This window comes from Macrosteles quadrilineatus, unplaced genomic scaffold, assembly GCF_028750875.1.
Source record: "Macrosteles quadrilineatus isolate MER2022 unplaced genomic scaffold, UCM_ALF_1.0 Scaffold_28__1_contigs__length_1566739, whole genome shotgun sequence".
In the NCBI taxonomy this organism is placed as follows: Eukaryota; Metazoa; Arthropoda; class Insecta; order Hemiptera; family Cicadellidae; genus Macrosteles; species Macrosteles quadrilineatus.
Window position 1 is genome coordinate 296757 of NW_026542621.1, and position 16182 is coordinate 312938.

The window sequence follows — 16182 nt, forward strand, 5'->3', positions numbered from 1 at the left end:
CATTATTTTTCTGCTAACTATATCAACTCAACATCATCGTCATCGTAAGATCATAGATTGTTGGATCATTAAGACATCTAAAAATAAACCTGGTATTTTAACTCGTTGTTATTTTTAGACACCATTTCACCTATGCATATTGGTAAAGAGAACTATTTGATATTAAGGATACGCCATCATTATCAACAGAAAAATATAACTACTGGAAATATTAACAAATATTGAGAGGGAAGTATTGAGCTACCAAACACAGTTGCTATTTGGTACTGGTAGCGTGTTTGGCCCACCGTATTGGTACTTCACTGTATTTAGATCATCAGTCTATGGTCTATGCTACGGAGCTACTAACCTTGCTGGAACTGACTCTCCACCTCGTAATACTGCCTCAACAACTCGTGGACTGCAGATTTCATGCGTCCTCTGATACCATTCCTGTACCTCTGCACCAGCTGAATGATTCCCTGAGTAGTCAGGAAGAAGCCATCCCTTTCTGTTCTCTTCTGGAGGGTCGCAGCATGCCTGAAAATTAAGATTAATCCATAAAAATATGCCTTAATACTAGAATAAATAGGTCAACTAATTGGTTTACAAGAAAATCCAATTGAGGTACAGTAGAATTTTAATCAATTAGGACCCTAAATTCAGATAATCAAAAATTCGGATAGTTGGATTTTTACCGAAATTTTTTGGTATTTGACAGGAAATAGGCAAAGTCAAGCTGAACTCTTAGAATTGCTATTGCAGAACACATTTTGTGTTCAAACAATTCAAGCTGTTGCCGAGACTGAGGAGGATTATGATTTTTTGTGACCACAGGAGACGAAGATGATGTCCACACAAACGCGGGTGGTATTCAAGATTTTACCGCAATCATGGAATAGCATGATGATGTTTTCATGATCTCAGGAGATGATGATGTCTAAAAAACCGCTTGAAGGTGTTCAGGATTTTGCTGTGATCACAAAAGATAATAACCATGCACATCTTGTTACTGTAGTTTTAGGTTTTAAAACGGTTTCTTTAGTGATTCAAATAATCAGCGATTTGGATAGTTGGAGTTCGGATAATTAGAGTTCTAATGTAATATTTTAGAAGTAAGTATTTAAGCGTGATTAATGTATTGTTTGTTGAAGATCAAGAGCTTTAAATGTTTTGAATACAAGACCTATACATTGATTGTATTAACACAATTAAGTGTTTACTCTAAAAACATTGCTAAAACTATTGTTTATAAAAATTAATTATCAAATTTTAGAACTTAATAAAAAAGGATACAACATATGGAGCTGCTACTGTTACTCATTAAAATAGTCTTATACACAAACCCAGCTCAAGTACAACAACTCAAGTTTGTCGAGTAGCAAAACCTTTGAATAATACTACTTTGAAGCAAAATATCTAGAGCTAGAGCTAAAAATAACAAAACTTTAATAGCTATAGATGTTTAAATATAGTTACCCGTCAATGACACTAGCAATTTGTTGACTTGGGAACTGTGTGAGTACGGAGGTGATGTTGCGTTCGTATTGGTTCATCAACTTGCGTATCTTCTTCTCTACAGAGATGGGAATACGGCCAGACATGGATGCAATGACTTCCTGTAGCTCAAGCAATGGTAGAGTCGGATCTCTCAACGAGCTCATGTACTTCTCTATCACTTCACGGAGACGGGCAAGGTTGTAAGGCTCAGGCAGGCAATACCCTGGTCAAAACATTCAGGTTACATCCAAGCATGAAGGATTTGCTACCATGTTTTGCATTGATTTCAGTTTACTCCAATGCACTTTTTGTAGTGCTGAAAGGTAAAATTAAAAATGTTAAAACCAAATGACATTCGACTGACCAGCCAATATGTTCTCCAGCATTGTGCGGTAGCTGTTGTGGACATGGTTGAGCTTGTCACCCATGATGGGTGTGGAGACGTCCAACTCAGGGAATTGTCCCTTGTAGTCGACTGCCCGGGTGACCAAGGACGGGTCATCTAACTCCAGGTGACCCATGAGAGTGCCAGCATCCAACACTGCTCCGGGTCTCTTGGTGTAGAACACTGAACCGGACTCATTGGCTGTCAGCGTCATCACCATTTTCATTACCTAATGACAAAAATTTTTTGATGTTTGGAGTTGTATTCTAAATACGTTGAATTAGGCTAAACAACTATATGTTCTTAGTTCTCTATGTGGTTTTCCTTAGTGATTTTTCAGCTTTGACTGTATGAGTGTAATAATTTTATCTTAGATACTTTCTCACCTGAGGCGAGATAAGATTCCAGATCCCAAAACATCATAAAACCTTTAATACTAATCCTGATGTAAAATGTATGCAATTTTTAATTTTTAATATTAGCTAGAATAACATAAACTTACTGTCACAAAACTAAACCTCAAACAAAGAACCAGGCCTATATTAGAAAATTCAAATTTTTATTTAGGGAGACTAGATTCTATAGTCATTAAGTGTTTGTATTGAAATGACTGTAAATATAAAAAATTCAAATGAAAAAAAAAACATACTTGTAGCCAATATTCTATGCTATTAAATATTTTTCAATTGAGAAAATGACAAAGAAGAGAGGAACGACAACATGTGTCTGTTTCTATCTCTACCTTTCCAAATCCTATAATCACACAATATTGCAAGCAAGCACTTGTCCTGAAACCCCTCTAAAACATCCCATATGTAATATATGAAAGGATGAGATTGAAAAAATTTGTACTTTCTCTGTCAGAATAGGCCTACTTTTTCATCAGTTTTTTTATTTTTTTTTCTGGATGGTCATAATCTCCACCTTACTCATTTCTCAAGTTTTTTTGTGTGCATATTACCAATTTTTCCCCCAAACTCGTAAATCTACAGTTATCTCCCTCATTTCCATATTAAATGCTTTTTACCTTAACAAATAAATTAATTCTTTAATTTAAGATTAAGCTCAGGATCTAGTGCTCTAATCATTGTTTTGCCTCTTCTAGTATTTCGCTGTGGGCTACAGAATCCAAGGAGTGCATATTGGCTATGATTAATTATTATGATACATCCTTGTCTATATCTAACCTCAATTTCAGCGTAGGCTTGTCCTTTGTTGACATGTCCTCCATCTTCTACCAGGAAGTTGAGCAGTTTACCAGCAGAGGGAGACCTCAGGAGAGAAGGGTCATTTTCCTTCTCAAAGATGCAGGTCTGGTTTCCGATAACCACTCGGTACCGATCCACTTCCTCCCTCATGTATGTTGTAAAACTGGCTCCATCCACTGACAGCAAAATACCTAAAAAGCAAGATAGGAAACTTATAAAACTTATAAATTCGGATAAAGTTAAACACTCCATGTTTGGTGAGTTGGCGGATCAGTGGGTAGCACAACGGACTTTGGATCCATGACAGCGATGTTGTGGGTTTGATCCCTGGTACCTGCTACAGTTCAACTCTTGTACTGTACTAATGTAGTTCACCCCTGTTCCACACACAGCCCGAGTCCTATGGGGACAGCCAAATCCTTCAGAAAGAACTAGATAACTTAAGAATCCTAAAATTGTATGAAAACATTTTCTAACATTTATCCTCTTATCACTACTTTCTTTCTATTAGTTAAATTATTAGCGAATTTCCCTATAGGGAAGTATTATCGAATTTCCCTATGGGGAAGTAGCTATTACCGTAGGTGGCACGGTAAGACTTAGACCCGGGACCGATTTACTTTTTCATTTAGATGTCCCCAGAGGCCAAAAACACCATTTGTTCAAATTTGTATGTATATACTAATTACACATACTAACAAAATTAACAGCTGTATTTATTCATAACATAATATTTTTGTTTGAAATTAGGTTAACACACTTGAAAATGTCCTTAGAGACGAAACATGCTGTGTTTTATTAAATAAAAAAGAATATAAAAAAAGGGTAGTCATGTTATTTTACATATTATTTATTAATATATATATATATAGATTTATATATATATATATATATATACGTCCGTGAACGCGATAACTTGAGTAATTTTTGTCCGATTTTGATGAAATTTGGTTTAAAGGTGTAAAGCGGGATAAACTTGAATGAGTTCGCGAACCAGCATGATCGTACCATGGGAACGGGGCTTTACGGGGGGGTTTTATGGGGTAAAAATTGGTTTTTCTCACTTTTGACCCTCAAAAAACAAAATTTCCCAATTTCTCTTTGGACCTTTATAATGAGCTTAAAAAAACAAATAATTTAGTATATAAAAATATTTTTGTTCAATTATTGGTAACGGAGAAAATTTAAAAAATTGTAAATTTAAAATTCCCATGTTATTCTTATGGAGAATATTGTAAAATGTTGCAGTTTGCTTGTTTATGGATATTTGATCAAACTTATTTATTTTATACTAAGCTATCAATAACTCACTAAAAACACACATTATTAGTTTCCTTGTAGCAGCAAACCTAGGTACTCGTTCAACCTAATGTTATTTAAATATATTTAATTTAAAATCAATTCAGACAAATGGAAATTCGCTTAGTCGACAGGTTTGCTGCGGCGGGGGTATTAATTATTTATTACTGTTATAAAGTAAATAACTAAATATTGTTTGGTATGATAAGAACATTTTTTATTTAATTTTAAGAACAAAGTAAAAGGAGACAAAGACAAATGTAGGCCTAAAAAATGCAGAATAATGACCTTCTCGCTCTCACTCTCGCCACCAACTATACCAAGGCGTAGTTTGAGTTCCAATCTAGGCACATGCAGAGGTTTAATTTCCATCAGTGATTTTCTACCCAGCATGTATTTTTCTTATTTATCAAGAGTGTTATCATTTACTATTGGATACTGAAGCAGTAATTCCATCCCATCTATATGGAACAGCTGTCACCAATTTTTGATTGAAAAAGAATTTAGTTGTGTGATCCCGTCACAGAATGTGTTAGAGGCTAAAGTTTGATTTCCTACCTTATTTGTTGTTGCTGACCAAGTTGATTGATCATTACAGTTGCTATAGCTCACAATTAGTCATTCTATTAGTTTATTAGTTTAACTTGGTAAAAAGGTTCTTGTATTTGACAGAAATTAGTAATTTAGATTAGTACAATCTGTTATTGGCTCACATCATCTACGACGGTTTTGGTAAAAAATTTAGCGACAAATTTAACATGGAGATGGAATGTCTAGTTGTATTAATAGTCAAAGGTGTTATATATTATATTGCGGTAAATCATATTATTACCAGCATTATCAAATTGCTGTAACAGTATTTCTGGTCAAGGAATTCAATTAGCATTAATATAAAGAACCTAGGGATAAAACAACAACCATTATGTATGTTTAACAGCCACAATACACATTATATTTCAGTGTACAAAAATCCAACTATGCTGATACATTTCTTTAATCAAAGTAGTACTGACCTCCATCGTTAAGACGGTGGATTTCAATCTCCTTGAAGGAACCGTTCATAACAAGGAAGTATTGGTTAGGTCCAGACTTGGTGGCACTCACTTTGTACTTGTATCCATCATGGATCAGCTCTGCGTTGACAGTATGGTCCAGTGTGTTAGAACCTTGGATTTGGCCTCTGAAATAAAAAACATAAATTATTGTAAATTTAGGGAAATTAGTTTTAAATCTTCACTTGTTTGATTTTGTGACAAGATTAGACAAAATCGTTTTACGTCCATTTCAGTGAAATAAAGATTTTCGCATATAGAAACAATTGAAAGGAAAATTATATTTGATTTTTGAACAAGTGTGAATGGAGAAAGCTTATATTTGTTGCCCCCCAAATTTCAAAATTCAAATTCTAGTTTTGTGATTTTTCAAAGACATTCAAATAAAGACCAAGTTGCTTTCCAACTAAACTATCATTAGGTTGTATCCTTTGATATACTGTGTTTTCATATTTGTCTCAGTTATTAGTAATCAATCAATTTTCTTTATTGAGATTTCTTTAAGACATACAATAGTCATATACATAGATTGTAATTTCAATTTTCATCTTGCTTAACAATTTTGATCAAAGAATTCCTTTAGTGAGTAGAATGGTTGATCCATTAGCCAGTCTTTGAGTTTCCTCTTCAGGTCTTGATTTCTTAAGATCTTCAAGTGGTTGGGCAGACTATTGTAGGTAGGCTTCCTGCTGTATTGAGTTGTATGGTGAGCTGGGAGAAGGTAGTCTGTAGCTCTTTGAGTGTTGTGAAAGTGAGAATCTTTTCCTTTAGTAAGCTCATTCTGTTTTGCAAGGATGTATAGTGATATCACAGTCATGATTTTTAGTGATTTATAAGCTTCCCTGCAGCTTTCTGTAGGGCTGAGATCAGCTAGTGTTCTTATCGCTTTTTTCTGAAGTCGCAGTATTCTTGTAAGGTTCTAATCTGTGGTTCCACCCCAGACCACTAATCCATATCATATGTGGAACTCTACTAAGGCATAGTATGCAGTCTTAGTTGCTTCCTGTCCTCCTATCCATTTAATTCTACGCATTACATAAATTCCTGATCCTATTTTTTTGCACAGGCTATTCACATGTTCTGTCCAAGAGAGTTTAGCATCGACGGTCATGCCTATTAGTTTGGACTTTTCATTGACAGTGATATTTGAAGCTTCAGTTGACTGTAGCTGTCTTTTGCTGAAATTTATCTGCATAGTTTTTGTTGGATTTATAGCCAAGTCATTTTGAAGACAGTACATTGTTGCTTTATTGGTTAGTTCAGTGATCTCTGACTACAGTCCATGAGTTGTATCATTCTTAATAATCAATGTTGTATCATGATCGGTTTGGCATTCTCATTATTAATAAAGTCTATGAAGTCATTAGTGAAAAGTATAAATAGAAAAGGACCCAGAACCGAACCCTGAGGAACTCCCCTGGTGGTTGTTTTTGGGCTTGTTTTTTGAAGGAGTGTCTTGTTCCATTTAATGTTTTTTGTATTTCAACTATCTGTGCACAGTCTTCTAGAAATAGAAAGCTTGCTATCCAGTCAAGGGCTTTGCCTTTAATCCCTAGTAGGGATAGTTTGTTAAGTACTAGCTTGTGACCTAAGCAGTCAAATGCCTTACTGTAATCAAGCAGAATGGGTGAGACATGTTTGTAATCTTCAAGTTGGTTTGTAATGTGCTCTACAAAGCTTGCAATGGCAGTGATGGTTGACCTTCCTTTCAAGAAGCCATGTTAATTTTTTTTTAGTAGTTGTTGATTGTCTAAGTGTTGTGACATCCTTGTGAGTGCTATTTTTTCTATTATATTTGAGAATGTGGACAGGAGTGAAATAGGGTGATAGTTTTATAATTTTTGTGTTGAACAAAAAATGGAAGGTTAAGTGAGTAGGAGAACCTTTCGCGCCGTTTTGGCCAAACCTCGCACGTGGGGTTGGTTCGGCAGATTTACCACACATAAACTCCCACTCTCGTTTGTTAGGTGCGGAGAGCTACCTTCTGCCACTGGGTGTTGGTCCACCTACAGAACCAAGTGAGGAGGCCCTATACTAAGGTGCAATGTGATCTCAGGTAGTTTTGGTTTATTGTCATCTGGTATGTGCATTGTTTTTACACTATTAAGAGCATTAGTTGTGAGACAGGAAGCCTTATATACCCACGAAGCAAGCTGGTCAGTTGGGGTTGGGGTTATGTAAATAAAAGTTTCGTTGTGTCTGGATATAGCAACCAAGTCATTTATTTGTTCTTTGTTTTTTGACATTCTTACTACGGCTATATGTCGAGCTTGTTGTCCTTGGAATTTGTGTATGGTTGAGGCTTTGTTGCCAAGTTTTTGCAGGTCTCTTTTATCGGACTGTTTAAAGGTCAAAAGCTCATATTTTTGTTTGTCAACAGAAAAACTATTAAGGTCTTTGAAAACTGATAGGGTCATCTCATTTTCTATGTTGCTAGTAGTTTTAATTTTTTGTTGGTAGATGTTTGCCAGGAGTGCTGTTGTGGTTTTGGTGCATCTGCATGATATGTTGAGGGTATTAGAAATGTTTGCAATATTTTTGTTAACCTGTGGTATTTGGTTTCAAAAAATCCAGTTCTGCTAAAGTATGGTATTTGGTTAATATCGCCCACCAGTAGTGCTTCTTTTGCACCGGAGAGTACTGCTGCAAACAGTACTTTACCTGCATGCAGCATGAGGGCTTCATCTATGATTACTCTGTGATACATCTCTCCGTTTTTCAAGTGTCTGGTTGCATTGATGATGAATGAATGTGTAGTTTCAAACAAGTCAATTATATTACTCTTACTGCAGTTTGGGTGAAGTTTTGTAAAACGAGTTCTAAAATCCTGAACAGCATCTTTAGTTGGAAATAGGATCCGGTCCCCCTCTCTGTAGTTGTTCAAAATAAATGTTGTTTTTCCACACCCTGGGACACCTTGTACCACGTCTAGTTCAATCTCTGGCTGTTATCAAAGTCTAGTTTCTTTACAGCACTAAACAGTCTAAGGTCATTCATTAAAATTGTGTCACTTGAGACTAGCAGGGTGTTGTTGATTGGGCAGGTGTCTGGAGCAGCCTTATATTTTCCATTGTCTTCCTTACTAGCTCCACAAACTGTGAACCATCAAAGCCAAATTGGTGAGGTTTGTCAAGTTCTTGTTTTAGAAGAAACCTTCCAGTTATTAGGTCTATAACAGCATATTTACATTTATACTGGAAACAGGTGATCTTCTAGCTCACTGTTAGCTTCTTTCAGATCTTGAAGGTTATACTCCTTGTAGATGGTCCGGAACTGAATTAAAAGGTATACTTCTCTTGCTCTCCATAATTCTTTCTATTGATTCATTGCAGCTCTGATACTATAGCAGTTGGTATCCCTGCAGGGGGTTATCCTCTGTATTTTTCTCTGATGTTTAATAAGGCAGCTGTCTATTATTTTGTTTACAGCCTTCTTTGTTCTTCTCTCCTTTGTGTAGAGACGAATGCGATGCAGGTATGCATTACACCCAAACTGCAAGAGTATTTGGAGTAGCTCTGTGTGGCTGGATTCCTCAATTCCTATTGCAGGGAGAATAGATTCCATGTCTAATGATAGTAGCATTGGGAATTTAATGCAATCATTCACAAGTTCCATTAGTTTGAAAAGCTTTTTCTTCCAGTTTCTAGGATTGTAGAAGACTATGATGTATGGTTTTCCAGTATTTAAATTTTATAACCATAAAGTTGTTATATGATAGTTGCCCTGTAGCAAGTCAAATTTATATCAAAATCACTAGATGGTATGGGGAATTAAGTCAGCAATTCACATTTAATTTTTCGGAATTGTGTCCCTGCTTTGTGATGCATTTAGTGATAGGGCATGTAAGTTGTATTGATCTATACTATAATGTGTTTTTTTCCATTTTTTCTGTACATTTACGACCCATAACGAGTATACTTTCACAGCCTGCTGTTGTTTGTTGACACTATACTTGTAATTGTGCATTGTTTAAAGGTGTTGATGTTTCTGTTTGTTTAGGTTTAACTAGTTTACTACCAGATGGCACAAAGCCACTCATAAAGAGGAGTGTAACAGCTGATAGACAACATGTTAAAATCAAGTAAATCAAAACATACAGTTTTCAATTGTATACAAAAAGTAGATAAAAACTTTTTAGGCTTTGGACCGAAGGCTCAAAGAAATTTATTGTGGGCTTAGCAGTTCAATGAAAAAATCTCTCAACATTACAGCAAAATTATGAAACAGGTTTTTGCTACCTCTCCAGCGAGTTCTGGAAGTTCTGGAAATTTTCAACAACTCTTCTGTCTGCAATGTGCAAAGCTCCACAGATCACTCCTAACATTATGTCTGGCTTTTCTGCTTGCATCTTCTTGGCAATCAGTTTGTCCAACCAAGCAGTATCAATAGTGTTGTTCTGTAAAAGACAATGTTCACTGATATTTCTCAAACAATATTTTCTTACAAGAGGCAACAAAAAAAAAAAAAATCCCTGGAAAATTTGCTATTTGAAAAAATATTTATTTGGTAAAGGAGTACTGAATGTACCTCTTAGGTGCAGTGATCTTTAGTCTGTCATAAAGCAATAATTATATATTCTTCTGAGATTACAGCGTAGGCTTATTGGTTTTCTATTTCACACTCAGTTCTTTTATTTTTTCGTAAAAATTTTGTATGAACAACAGACAGCAATATTTTAAAAAGTGAAACGTTAACACAGGTATTTAAGATGTTACATACCTAAACAAATTGTAGTTTTAAATGTTGTGAATAGAACTAGTGGGCAATTTGAAAACTTTTTGTCCAAACTGTTATGATATTTCTAAGAACACCTTTAAAATATTGTTGACCAAAGATATTCTATCATAATCACTATCTCATGTAAGTAAAAACATGTTGTATTTAAATACAAATTTAATTTTACATATCTTTTGAAAAATAAGACAGTACAATCGAGTTGAAATATTCAATAAAAGTTAAAAAGATTCAAATCAAAATCCAGAATAATAGAAAAACATATTATTATAGGTAACTTAAGAAAATATTATGCAAGCTTCAAAAACAAACCTGGAAGGCGTCAGTTTCTAATAGAGTGATAAGGTATTCGACAGTTGTTCGGAAATCTCCTCTAATCGACAACTCCTTCAGTGCAATGACTAAGTTTCTGAAAATCGTAAATCACATAAAATAACTACAACATTAAATTTACAATTTTACATATCACAGATTAAAGTTTATGCTACGTATTAAATTACCAGCTTTCATTATAGTTAAATAATAAAAAAACCACAAATAAAATATACAGTAAAAGGTCAATTTTCAAGGTATAGTGAAAGTTGGTATTCTGATTTATTACAGGTTTTGTACTAGTATGGCTAGAAATTTTTTTACAAGTGCACTGCTACCAAATACGGTAGTAATTGGTATTTTTGTAACTGTTTTTTATCCAGAAGTTTATCTGAGCTTCTAAGGACAGGGACTAACACATGAATAAGCAAAGTAATCAAAAGTGTATCTTTATTAACTTTGCAACAACAACCAACATTTATATTTGAGTTGTTACAATGTTAATTTACAAGTTTACAACCCTCATCTCAGTTCCAAATTTAAATTAAATGAAAACTTCTTTGTTTTACCAGGCAAAGTTAGGGCCACATGGCCCTCTCTTACACTTGACCTGAACTTTATGGCTAGGACCAAGAATTTTAGTGTTATTATGATGACTTACTCTCTAGCCTGTTCTCTGTTTTCTCCCCATGAGAAACAGTGACCGAACTGGGAGTCAGCAAACTCGTGGAGACCTCCTGACGCAGCAACACTGAAGTAACCCCACACATTCTTGGAGGAACGGAAATTAAGTTCTTGGACAGTACCAGAACTAGGTTTGAATCCTGTTAAATGAGGTACATACAACTTTAATAACAGTCCAATGTCTTCAATGTATTTAAGCAGTAACCTAAAAATCAAGATGTTTAATATTTTGTATCTTGAAAATTAAAAAAAAATTTACATGGCCATAATTGGAATGTAATTGTAGATTCAAAAAAGATAGAAATATTATTTTGTATCAAAGGACCATCACTTACGAGATCCTTAGAAATACACGAAAGTTTGGAAGGCTATAGGCCTAATTGTATTTTTGGAAGACAAAATTAATACACTTAAAAACCACCTACTCAAGGAAAAGATATGATAGACTTGTCCAATTACTCTTTGGATGATTTGGCAGCCGTGTTATTTTAGTTTAAGTCTTAGTTAGTTAGTCTTAGTTTATGTAGTTTAGGTGATGTTATTCATGTAAAATATTGTAATTGTATATACGAGGGTTATTCCAAAAGTAAGGTCCTGTTGAGAAAAACAAATTAAAACTCAAAATTTTCCCCAAAACAATTGTTTTATTAACATTCCGTGCATATTTGTCTATTTTTCTACATAATTTCCATGCTTATTCAAACATTTGTCACATCGTTCAACAAGCTTTTAAATGCCTAAGTCGTAGAAATCGGCCGCCTGCGAAAATAACCAGTTTTTAGCTGCTTCTTTTACTTCATCATCTGTGTTGAAGCGATTGCCGCCAAGAAACTCCTTGAGGTAGCGGAACAAGTGGAAATCAAAGTGAGAAAATTGGAAAACAAGTGGAGATCTGAAATAGTGAATCGTCGATCTTCAAAAATATTTTGGTCAACCGCATTGACCAAATCTTTTGAAATCACTGATGGTCGGCCAGAGCGTGATTCATTAAAAGCTTGCACCCACTTGCACACTTTACTGTCACTCATTATATTAGGATAGGACCGTAAACTTCAGTAATCTGTCGATGAATTTCTGCCGCTGAAATGTTTCTTGCAGACAAAACTGCTTCGCTGTCTTTACTTTACAATCGGCGGGCCGATCAATTGTCTTAAAAATTGTGATCTGACACTATAAACAGCACACAGTAACAATAACAACGCTCATGGCGGCGCTTGACACGCAAGACATGCCAGGAGTCGGGGCGTTTGCGTGTTTTATCGTTGGCGCCCACTTCAAATAGTTGCAGCAAATCGGACCTTACTTTTGTAATAACCCTCGTACATAATGAATTAAGATTCCTGACTATGATTATGACTGTAATACTGTAGTCAAATACCATTTATTCATAGGAAATCATTTTCTCAAAATAAAATAAAACAAATAAAATATTTGTGCAAACATTTTAAAGTTTGCACACAACACTTCTAAATTCAAATTGCTAAATTATTGAATTTGTGTATTGTATGTTCAAATTATAGTAGTGTTAGTTAATGCTAAGTGACATTGCCATAGATACAAATGTGTATATTATGGAAAGAAAGACTTTGACTTTAGTAAATAAAATTACTCGAATTGTTATCAAACAAGGGGAATATGAAACCTCTAGGTACAGCGGTACAGAGGGTAACGTTACCTTCGTCAGGGTTTTCACTGGTGATACGAGCAGCAATGACGTGACCCCAAGGAGATGGTTTGTGCGTCGGATTTTCAAAGTCTATGAGGCTGTCTCCCCAAGGTGATTCACCATAGTACATTCTAATATCTTTAATTTTGTGCAGGGGTAAGCCCATAGCGACCTACGGAACAAAAGCATTATTGATTGGTTTGACTGGAAAAAATAAATGATTAGTATTTACTGATATATGGAATGGTGTAGTAGTCTTAATAATGTCTAAAATATGAAAATATGCAAAAATACATTTTTGTCTTTTATAGGGACTTTGCCAAAAATATCTCTAAAACATAAAAATTAGGAAATTGTGTAGTTTAACCAATGTATGCGTGTGTGCTTGTGCCATTGAACATTCTATATCATGTCAATTATCAGTTACAATGATAACAAATAAAAAATACCATAATAAGAAATAAACTACTTTGTGCGAAGTAGAAAATTTTTCCACAACATGTTTTTATTCGTTGGTTCGTAAGTCAAAATATACTTTTCAGTAAGGCCCCGGCCACACGAGGCGAATTTAAGCCGCGCGGCTTATCTTCGCGCGAAGTTAAGCCGCGCGAAGTGCCTGGCCACACGGGGCGGATGAACCGCTTCCTGTTGGGTTTTTCCAGTATCAGTACTCTATTAAATAGTTCAGTCCACTCTTTTTAGTCATGGACAAAACACTTATGTTAGTTTGTGCATTAGTAGCTTGTGGTGATCTGGAACCAAATGTTAACATAAATCATTTGGTCCATCCCTTCATAACGGAAAACCATTTTTTGTGTTCCAAACCTTTTACGTGCACATGCGAAACCATAGTTCGGAGTTTGTATGTATCAAACATTGTTTGAACAACACACAACCGGTAAAAAACAATCAAAACAAACTTATAAAACCATTGGAAATGTCCGAAGAATATTTCCGATAAGCGCGGCTACCGCGCGGTCGAACCGTATCGTGTGGCCACTCTTATAAGACTACGTGTGTCATCCCCTCCAACGCGGCTAAACTTCGCGCGGTCGGGGGACGACATGTCGCGGCTCAACCGCACATGCGGCTAAACTTCGCCTCGTGTGGCCACTCTCATTTGATTCAATGTGTTGTCGATCCCCTTAACTTTGCGCGGCTTAACTTCGCGCGGTTAAACCGCCTCGTGTGGCCGGGGCCTAAGCCACAATCTGACTTCAACCCGAATTGAAAAGGTGTCACTTAGACATTAAAATGATTGATGTAAAAGATTGAAGAAAACAAACTGACAAAAGATTACCTAATATTTTTAATTTCTACACTTTCTTCTATATTATTAATATGACCGCTATACTACATCAAAGTCTTAGTATAATCCTTGGTACTATGTTGTTAACCTTTGGCAATGTTTAGGCAAGAAGTAAAACTTACTTGAAGTTGTGAGGCAGGTAAGTTGACATCAGAAACCATTTCTGTACAAGGATGCTCTACTTGCAGCCTAGGATTCAACTCTAGGAAATAGAAGTCTTCTTCGGCAGTGTCATAGAGGTATTCTACGGTTCCTGCGCTGACATATCCTACCATTTTGGCCAACCTTACTGCAGCCTGAAACCCACATTTAGCTTAGTCTAACAAGAACAAGCTGGTTACTTCCACACACATACTGTCTAACAATGGCAAACAGTAAGGTATTATGATACCATAAAATTAAAATTATTATATGTCTTTTTAGGAGGAAGACTCATTCATTATACAAATACATAATTCCTTGACCAAGTATACCAATGGGTTCTCTACTCTACTAGTACTATTAGGCATAAGCCTACTTGTCAATTTATTTCTCAAATAAATTTGGAGAAAACTAATTAAATTAAATACATACTTATTTGTATTACTGGTGAGAAAAGTGGCAATTTTTAAACGGGAGAACACTGTTTTTTACTTAGTTTAAAAATACAGTTGCATTACATTTTGTCTACAGTTGTTATTTTGTACCAGATAAAAATCTTAAGAACTTTATTGTTTGTTTACAACACAAACAGTTCATATTGATATTTGTACTTTCCCTAAATCGTTGAGGAAGTGAATATAATACAAAATATTAAGCTTTTCCCACTATTTCCAGTGGAACATTAGAAATTTTATCATCTTCTGATCTATCCAAAGTGTCCATTCCTTCCAAATATAAGTAAAAATCACACAACATATGGATTATTATGTGCTTAAGGCAACAACGCCTTTGACAACTTAAAAACTCAAAAAATTATTCTCTGTTAACTTGCTGTTTATTATGTTCATAAATAATTATTTCATTTTAGACCTAAAATGCTGTTTTTGTTGTATATTTGTAATATTTTAAATTTAAACCTAAGTATTAGTGTAACGTATGTACGAGTCATTTCCTAGGGATTAAATAAAGTTAGTCTACATTTTATTTTGTTCAGTTGTCATTTGGAGTGAGCAAAGTAGTTAACAAGGTAGTGGGTGAAGTAATGGCCATGTAGTGAAATGTCGGGAAATCAGCTGTTTTGCAAACTAATTCAAATTAACAAAATACCACTTTGTACGACAACTTTTGAACTGTAGACAGCAAAAATCAAAACTAGTAACTACTGATGAGGTATTTATCAATCCATGTTAGTACATGTAGGCCCTACATAGATAAAATTTAGGCTGACCTGTACATTGAATGAAAAAATCATTTCTAAAATTTCTTACCCTTTCCATCTCTTCAAAGACATCAGGTTTGGCAATAGCTGCAGGAGCCTCTTCAATGATCTTCTGGTGACGTCTCTGAATGGAACAGTCACGGCCGAACAATGAAATAGCATTTCCATATTGATCAGCTAACAGCTGGACTTCCAAATGCCGAGCACAGCTGGCAAGCTTCATAATGAAAATGGGAGAGCCAGGAACTTCTGATTGCACCTGTTATCAAACAAACACAGCCGTTATTGGTTATCAAGCAACTGTAGAGACCAACTGTGCTGAAGGACTCTTCCTCACACACATAAATTAGACTCACAAGGAATAATTTTTCTACATACTAATTTGTAGAACATACTAAAACGTGTATATGTATTTATTTAAATAAATATCTTGTAATACAAATTTGTATGCGTTCAATTGGGGAATGTAATTTACTACCTTTACCATACTAAATTTAAACATTATAATGTCAAAATAGGTAGATTTGTTGAAGAAAATGTATTGGAGAAAACATGGTTACAGAACTGATTGACAAACAATCATCATCAATTTCACTAAGTAGCACTGCGGTAATCAGGCATGCGTCATGCACGTTTCCTGTTTCTATCGTTCGCAAGTAGCGCTAACTCCAAATAGCAAAGAAATAAAGTAAGC

At 35.1% G+C, this 16182-nt stretch overlaps 1 protein-coding gene across 5 annotated transcripts in view; it reads right to left on the reverse strand.

The window, feature by feature from the left end:
• LOC129005621 (acetyl-CoA carboxylase-like) overlaps positions 1-16182 on the reverse strand; it is a 118526-nt gene that overhangs the window by 43188 nt on the left and 59156 nt on the right. For all 5 annotated transcript variants that reach the window (XM_054434573.1, XM_054434576.1, XM_054434574.1 and 2 more), the window contains 11 exons: positions 15538-15747; positions 14251-14424; positions 12829-12991; positions 11131-11293; positions 10470-10566; positions 9662-9819; positions 5385-5551; positions 3052-3263; positions 1844-2093; positions 1459-1702; positions 350-519 (listed from right to left, as the gene is read on the reverse strand). In XM_054434573.1, the coding sequence (XP_054290548.1) occupies positions 350-519; positions 1459-1702; positions 1844-2093; positions 3052-3263; positions 5385-5551; positions 9662-9819; positions 10470-10566; positions 11131-11293; positions 12829-12991; positions 14251-14424; positions 15538-15747 (2008 nt within the window). The remainder of the gene's footprint in view (positions 1-349; positions 520-1458; positions 1703-1843; positions 2094-3051; positions 3264-5384; positions 5552-9661; positions 9820-10469; positions 10567-11130; positions 11294-12828; positions 12992-14250; positions 14425-15537; positions 15748-16182) is intronic.